This window comes from Oenanthe melanoleuca, unplaced genomic scaffold (assembly GCF_029582105.1).
Source record: "Oenanthe melanoleuca isolate GR-GAL-2019-014 unplaced genomic scaffold, OMel1.0 S132, whole genome shotgun sequence".
NCBI lineage: Eukaryota > Metazoa > Chordata > Aves > Passeriformes > Muscicapidae > Oenanthe > Oenanthe melanoleuca.
In genome coordinates, this window is record NW_026612781.1 from 41241 (window position 1) to 49432 (window position 8192).

Sequence of the window (8192 nt, forward strand, 5' to 3'; positions counted from 1 at the left end):
TTACCGAAATATGAGTATTGGTCTAATACCAACACTCAGCTGTGGCGGACAAAAGACTCTCTAACAATTCAAAGTTAGAAAGTGTATGTTTATTCAGTGCTGGGCAGCAGCGTGAGGTAAGCCGCTAATACACACTGCGAAATCACAGGTGATCACGAAGTCTATTTATTAGCAAAGGATTCAAACAAACACATATTCATAATAACAGCCCCTCCCATCCCCCGGTTCCTATGATAATTAGCTTGAATAGCTATTAAGCATGCATGATTGACTTCTTAAATTAAGTCTGGGGTCGTTTTTGTGGGGAGGGGTCTTAAAAGGAGGAAGTAAGGCGAGTCTTCCTCACCCTAAACTCTTGACCTTTTCTATCACTGACAACACAAACGATTTCTGGGGATAGTCCAATTTTCCAAAGAATGGGTTTCTAGTTGCATTGTCTATGTTCCTTTGGATCTGCTCTCTAGTTTCGTCTTTCCCTAATGTAAGCACAGCTGAGCAAACATGAAATGACAGACAATCAATTATTTAAGTTTCAGATAACTACTCCCTTCTAACTTTTAATTGTTTTCAGCAAGGTAACTAAAATCCTAATTTTCTAAGATTAATGTTTCACTTCCATTTTTTCAATTTATTAATTTATATATAATTTTATTATTTTTATTTTTATTCCAATATTTTCCTTTTTTGCTTTTCTCTCCCTTCCCTTTTTCCTTTTTCCACTTTTTCCCATTTTTTATAATTTTCCTCTTTTTCACTCCAATTTTCCCTTCACATTTTTTCCTTTCCATTTCCCCTTTTTTCCAAATTTTTTTCACTTTTCCCATTTTTCCCTTTTTTCTAGCCTCTCTCCCAATCCTTTTCCTGTTGGCGGTGCCTTCAGGGAACACAAAATTCAGACAAAAATCGCGATTTTGGGGGGAAAAAAAAAATCTCAATTTTCTCCATTCCTACCTCTTGAAGACAAAATTTTGGGCTGTTTATTGGCCTTTTTTGACCAATTCAAGCCCAGCTCAACCAGAGTCATGGTGAAAATCCCTTGGGTCAAAAAAATCAGGATTCTGGGAAAAACTGGGTGGTTTCTCTCCATCTTCTCTATCTTCTCCATTCCCATCTGCAAAATATTAAATTTTTGAGCCATTTTTAGATTTTTTTAACCCAACCCAAACAGGGTCATGGTGGAACCTCTTCCAGCCAAAAAATTAGGGATTTTGGGAAAAACTGGGTGGTTCCTCTATATCTTCTCTGTGACCATCTCCTCCAACCACACAAAATATCAAATTTTTGGGTCATTTTTGGACTTTTTTGACCCAACCCACCGAGGGTCATGTTGGAACTTTCTCCAGTCAAAAAAATCGAAATTTTGGGAAAAATTGGGTAGTTCCTGTCCGTCTTCTTCATCTTCTCTATTCCCATTTCCAAAATAATAAACTTGGGGGCCATTTTTCACCTTTTTTTTACTCAATCCAAGCCAAACTCAAACAGGGTCATGATGGAACCTCCCTGGGTGAAAAAATTGTGATTTTGGGAAAAACTGGGTGGTTCCTCTCCATCTTCTCCATGTTCTTCATTCCCATCTCCAAAATATTGAATTTTTGGGCCATTGTTCACCATTTTTGGACTCAGTCCAAGCCCAACCCAACGAGAGTCATGGTGGAATCTCTTCCAGCAAAAAAAAAAAATCAGGATTTTGGGGAAAACTGGGTCGTTCCTCTCCATCTTCTCCATTCCCACCTTCTAGAGATGCAATTTTTGTCCTCTTCTCATCTTTTTTGTCACCCAGACCTCCTTCCCCCCGCCCCCGACATCTCAGTGCCGGCCAAGCCGCTGTTCTTCATCGGCTACACCGTGTCCATCCTCTGCACCGTGCCGGGCCCAGCAAACCAGGACTGGATCCAAGGGTTTCGCTTCTTCAGGACGTCTGGTTCGGTCATCGACGTCCGGACGTCCAAGAGGAGTTTTGTCCGCACCTTCAACATCACCGACCCGCAAGATGGCGGCTTCCACACCTGCTCCTACATCATGCTCCGGTGTGGTGGCAGCCATGTCAGCTCCCTGCCCAGCCAGGCCATGCTCATCAATGTCCAAGGTCTGGGGATGCCCCAAAATGTTGATCACAGTGTTGGTGTTTGGTCCAACCAGGGTTTGGTTGGGTTTGGTTGGGTTGGGTTAGGTGATGGTTGGGTTTGGTTTGGTTTGGTATGGTTGGGCTATGGCTGAGTTTGGATGGGCCATAGTTGGGTTGGGTTTGGTTAGGCCATGGTTGGGTTGGGTGGGGTTAGGCCATAGGTGAGTTTGGTTGTGTTGGTTTGTGTTAGGTTGGGTTTGCTTTGGTTTGGTTTGGTTTGGTTGTGCTTTGTTGGGTTTGATATGCTTTGGTTGTATTTGATTAGGCCATGGTTGGTTTGGGTTGAGTTGTGTTGGATTTGGCTTGCTTTGGTTTGGTTAGGTTGAGTTTGGTTTGGTTTGGATTGGTTGGATTGGATCGGGTTGGCTTTGGTATGCTTTGGTTTGCTTTGGTTAGGACATGGTTGGGTTGGGTTGGGTTTGGTTGTATTGGGCTGGGTTGGGCCATGGCTGAGTTTGGTTGAGTTTAGTTGAGTTGGTTGGACTTGTTTGAGTTTGGTTAGGACATAGTTGAGTTGGGTTGGGTTGGGTTGGGCTGGTTGGCGTTTGGTTGATTGAGTTTGATATGCTTTGGTTGGATTTGGTTAGGCCATGGTTAGGTTTGGTTTGGGCCATGGCTGAGTTTGGTTGAGTTGGGTTTGGTTGGGTTTGGTTTGGTTACACCATGGTTGGGTTTAGTTGGGTTTGTTTGGGTTGGGTTGGGTTTGGTTGTATTGGGCTGGGTTGGGCCATGGCTGAGTTTGGTTGAGTTTAGTTGAGTTGGTTGGACTTGTTTGAGTTTGGTTAGGACATAGTTGAGTTGGGTTGGGTTGGGTTGGGTTGGTTGGTGTTTGGTTGGTTGGGTTTGATATGCTTTGGTTGAATTTTGTTAGGCCATGGTTGGGTTGGGTTTGGGCCATGGTTGAGTTTGGTTGGGTTTGGTTTGGTTGGGTTTGGTTTGGTTATACCATGGTTGGGTTGAGTTGGGTTTGTTTGGGTTCAGTTTGGTTTGGTTGGGCCATGATTGGGTTGGATTTGGTTTGGTTTGATTTGTTTTGCTTTGGTTGGTTTGAGTTGGGCTGGGCCATGGTTGAATGGTTGGGTGGGTTGGTGTTTGGTTGGTTGGGTTTCGTTGAGTTTGATATGCTTTGGTTGTGTTTGGTTAGGCCATGGTTGGGTTGAGTTGGGATTGGTTGGGTCATGGTTGAGTTTGGTTGGGTTGGATTTGCTTGTGTTGGGCCATGGTTGAGTTTAGTTGGGTTTGGTTAGGCCATGATTGAGTTGGCTTTGGTTGGATTTCATTTGGTTTGGTTTGTTTGGGCCATGGTTGAGTTTGGTTGAGTTTCGTTGACTTTATTGGACTTGGTTGGGTTTGGTTTGGCCATGGTTGAGTTGGGTTTGGTTTGATTTGGTTTGGTTGGGTTTGGTTAGGTCATGGTTGGGTTTGGTTTGGTTTGGTTGGGCCATGGTTAGGTTGGGTTGGGTTGGGTTTGGTTTGTTTGGGCCATGGTTGGGTTGGGTTGGGTTGGGATGGGTTTGGTTTGGTTTGGTTGGGTTTGGTTAGGCCATGGTTGTGTTTGGTGAGGTTTGGTTTGATTGGGCCATGGTTGGGTTGGGTTGGGTTTTTAACCCAAAATTCGTCCACATTGAACCCCAATGCTGACTTCCACCCAACATTGACTTTCCTACTCAATTTTTGGGCATTTTGCTCCAAAAATCCATCCCTGTCCAGATCCAACCTTGACTTTTCCACACATTTTGCTTTTTTATCCCAAAATTCATCCCTGTTGACAGGATTGTTGGGTTTTGGGCCAACGGGGGCATTTTTATCCCAAAATTCAGCCTCATGGAGATCCAACCTAAACTTTTCCAAACAACTTTGACTTTTCCACCCAATTTGGCTTTTTTTTTTTTTTTTTCTTTTTTTTCCAAAAATCCTCCCCTTTGAGGCCCAACATCGACTTTTCCACCCAATTTGGCTTTTTTACCCCAAAATTAATTGCCATTAACAAAAATGCTGGTTTTTGGTCCAATGTGGCCATTTTTATCCCAAAATTCATTCTCATGGAGGTCCAACCTAGACTTTTCCAAGCAACCTTGACTTTTCCACCCAATTTAGCTTTTTTACCCTAAAATTCATCCCTGTTGACAACAATATAGGGTTTTGGTCCAATGTGGCCATTTTTATCCCAAAATTCATTCTCATGGAGGTCCAACCTTGACTTTTCCAACCAACCTTGACTTTTCCATGCATTATCCTTTTTTATCCCAAAATTCATCCTCATGGAGATCCAACCTTTACTTTTCTAGCCAACATTGACTTTTCCACCCAATTCAGCATTTTTACCCTAAAATTCATCCCTGTTGAGGCTTAACTTCAACTTTTCCACGCAATTATCCCAAAATTCATCCCCATTGAGCAAAATACTGGGTTTTGGTCCAACGGGGGGCCTAGCATTGGCTTTTGTGACCAGTGAGGTGTTTTTTATCCCAAAATTCATCCCTGTTGACAAAATTGCTGGGTTTTGGTCCAATGTGGCCATTTTTATCCCAAAATTCATTCTCATGGAGGTCTAACCATGTCTTTTCCTACCAACCTTGACTTTTCCACCCAATTCAGCATTTTTACCCCAAAAATTCATCCCTGTTGAGGCCCAACCTTGACTATTCCACCCATTTTGGCTTTTTTATCCCAAAATTCATCCCTGTTGACAAAATTGCTGGGTTTTGGTCCAATGTGGCCATTTTTATCCCAAAATTAAGCCTCATGGAGGTCCAACCTAGACTTTTCCAAGCAACCTTGACTTTTCCACCCAATTTAGCTTTTTTTTTTTTTTTTCCCAAAAATCCTCACCTTTGAGGCCTAACATCGACTTTTCCACCCAATTTGGCTTTTTTACCCTAAAATTCATCCCTGTTGACAACAATGTAGGGTTTTGGTCCAATGTGGCCATTTTTATCCCAAAATTCATTCTCATGGAGGTCCAACCTTGACTTTTCCAACCAACCTTGACTTTTCCATACATTATGCCTTTTTTTTATCCCAAAATTCATCCTCATGGAGATCCAACCTTTACTTTTCTAGCCAACATTGACTTTTCCACCCAATTCAGCATTTTTACCCTAAAATTCATCCCTGTTGAGGCTTAACTTCAACTTTTCCACCCAATTTGGCTTTTTTATCCCAAAATTCATCCCCATTGAGCAAAATGCTGGGTTTTGGTCCAACGGGGGGCCTAGCATTGGCTTTTGTGACCAGTGAGGTGTTTTTATCCCAAAATTCATCCCTGTTGACCAAAATGTTGCGTTTTGGTTCATTTTGGACGTTTTTATCCCAAAATCCACCTTCATGGAGGTCTAACCATGTCTTTTCCTACTAACCTTGGCTTTTCCATCCAATTCAGCATTTTTACCCCAAAAATTCATTCCTGTTGAGGCCCAACCTTGACTATTCCACCCATTTTGGCTTTTTTATCCCAAAATTCATCCCTGTTGACAAAATTGCTGGGTTTTGGTCCAATGTGGCCATTTTTACCCCAAAATTCATTCTCATGGAGGTCAAACCTTGACTTTTCCAACCAACCTTGACTTTTCCATACATTTTGCTTTTTTATCCCAAAATTCATCCCTGTTGACCGGGTTCTTGGGTTTTGGTCCAACGGGGGCATTTTTAACCCAAAATCCATCCTCATGGAGATCCAACCTAGACTTTTCCAACCAACCTTGACTTTTTCTCCTAATTCAGCATTTTTACCCCAAAATCCATCCCCTTTGAGGCCCAATCTTAACTTTTCCACCCAATTTTGCTTTTTTATCCCAAAATTTATCCCTGTTAACAAAAATATTTCGTTTCAGTCCAACAGGGGAGTTTTTATCCCAAAATTCATTCTCATGGAGTCCAATCTTGACTTTTCCAACCAACCTTGACTTTTCCATCCAATTCAGCATTTTTATCCCAAAATTAATCCCCGTTGACCAAAATGTTGTATTTTGCTTCAATGTGGGTGTTTTTATCCCAATATTCACCCTCATGAAGCTCCTACATTGACTTTTCCAGCCAACCTTGACTTTTCCACCCAACTGGAGCATCTTTTCCTCCAAAATTCATCCCCAGTGAACAGAACTTTGGGTTTTGGTCCAACGGATCCCAAAATCCATCCCTGCTGAGGCCCAACGTTGACTTTCAGTCTTCTCCTCCCACCAGATCGCCCAACCCAACCCAACTTGACGGTGACGCCCTCCAGCATCACCGTGGAAGGGCAGCCCCTCGTCTTCCTCTGCGCAGTGCATCGCCGAGCGGAGATTTGGGTTCTTCCAGGACGAGCTCGAGTTCACGAACAGGATCCAGGAAGGTTCTGGAGCCGCTGGCGTCCGGCTGCAGGTGGAGAAGACCGGCCGCAACAGGACCGGGAACTTCAGCTGCCGCTACGAGATGACCAAGGGGCGCTGGATCATGTCCTACCCCAGCGATTCCATCCAGGTCATCGTTGAAGGTGAATTTGGGGATTAATTTGAAATTTTGGGGATAAATCTGTGATTTTCAAGATAAATTTGTGATTTTCAGGGATTAATCTGTGATTTAGTGGATAAATCGGGGATTTTGGGGATAAATTTGTTATTTTGGTGATAAATCCGTGATTTGGGGGATAAATCTGTGATTTGGGAAATAAACCTGAGATTTCGAGGATAAATCTGTGATTTTGGGGATAAATTGGTGATTTGGGGATAAATCTGTGATTTGGAAGATGAACCTGAGATTTTGGGGATAAATATTTTATTTTGGGGTTAAATCCCTGATTTTTTGAGCACTGGGATGGGCGTGGAGTGACCTCAGTGTTGGGCTTGCAGGAGGTTGAGGAGATGCCAAAGTTGGGCTGTAGTTGGGTTCCACAGAGTTTTCCCCGTTTCTTTTCCCTCCCCCTCAGATCCGTGTCTGGCCCCCGTCCTGTCTGTGGAGCCGTCCTCGGGCGTGGTGGCCGTGGGCCACCGGCTGCAGCTGAGCTGCGCCGTGCCCCCGTGCCGATTCCGGCAGTGCTTCGGGTTCAAACGTGATGGCACCGAGGTGATGCCAAACACTGGTGACATCATTGGTGACATCATCACCTGGGATGGGTCTGAGCTGATCTTTCTGAATATTTCCCAAAATTTCACCGGGAATTTCAGCTGCCTGGTGGAGGAGGATGTGGGCAGGGCCTGGCTGGAGGCTCCGCCCAGCCAGGGCGTGCCCGTGGTGTTGAGGGGTAGGTGGGCATTTTTTTGGGGCAAGGGAGGGGGTATTTGGGGTGGAAAGGCGAGATTTTGGGATTTTAGGTGTGGCCACGCCCACAGAAATGGTCAATCCCGCCTGGCTGACCACACCCACTGTAATGACCACTACCTGTGCATTGCCTTCTCCATTGGCCACACCCACCTCAGTGATCACACCCAATGACCACACCCATCCACTGACCACACCCACTGACCACACCCACCGACTGACCACACCCACCCACTGACTACACCCACTGACCACACCCACCCACTGACCACACCCAACTGACCACACCCATTGACCACACCCACCGACTGACCATAACAACTGACCCCACCCACTGATCACACCAAACTGACCATGCCCCCTGACCACACCCACCCACTGACCACACCCCACTGACCAAACAAACTGACCACACCCACCCACTGTCCACACCCACCAACCACACCCACCGACCATACTTAATGACCACACCAATTAGCAAACTCACTGACTGCATGCAACCCACTGACCACACCCATCAAAATGGCTGAACCCACACAACGAGTACACCCAAGACCACCCCAATGACTACACTCATCCCACTAACCACACCCACCTCACTGACCACATCCATCAAAGTGGCTGAACACAATGACCACACCCACTGACCACACCCACTGATTAACCGAGTACAGTACTGACCACACCCCAATGCCCAAACCTCACTGTCCACCGCCACTGACCACACCCAACTGACTGCATCAAAGCCACTCACCACACCCAAAAAAATGTTTGAACCCACACAGTGATCACACCCACTGACCACCCCAATGACCACTCCACTGATCTCACC

General features: G+C 44.9%; 1 protein-coding gene across 1 annotated transcript; it reads left to right on the forward strand.

The window, feature by feature from the left end:
- Window positions 1–10: 10 nt before the first annotated feature.
- On the forward strand, window positions 11–7339 carry LOC130266659 (alpha-1B-glycoprotein-like; the record flags this gene model as incomplete). Its single annotated transcript, XM_056515939.1, is given in 5 exon segments — window positions 11–14; window positions 1781–2086; window positions 6308–6392; window positions 6394–6596; window positions 7029–7339. Coding segments are annotated over 5 exon segments (909 nt in total), but the record flags the coding sequence as incomplete, so codon positions are not given.
- Window positions 7340–8192: the final 853 nt, after the last annotated feature.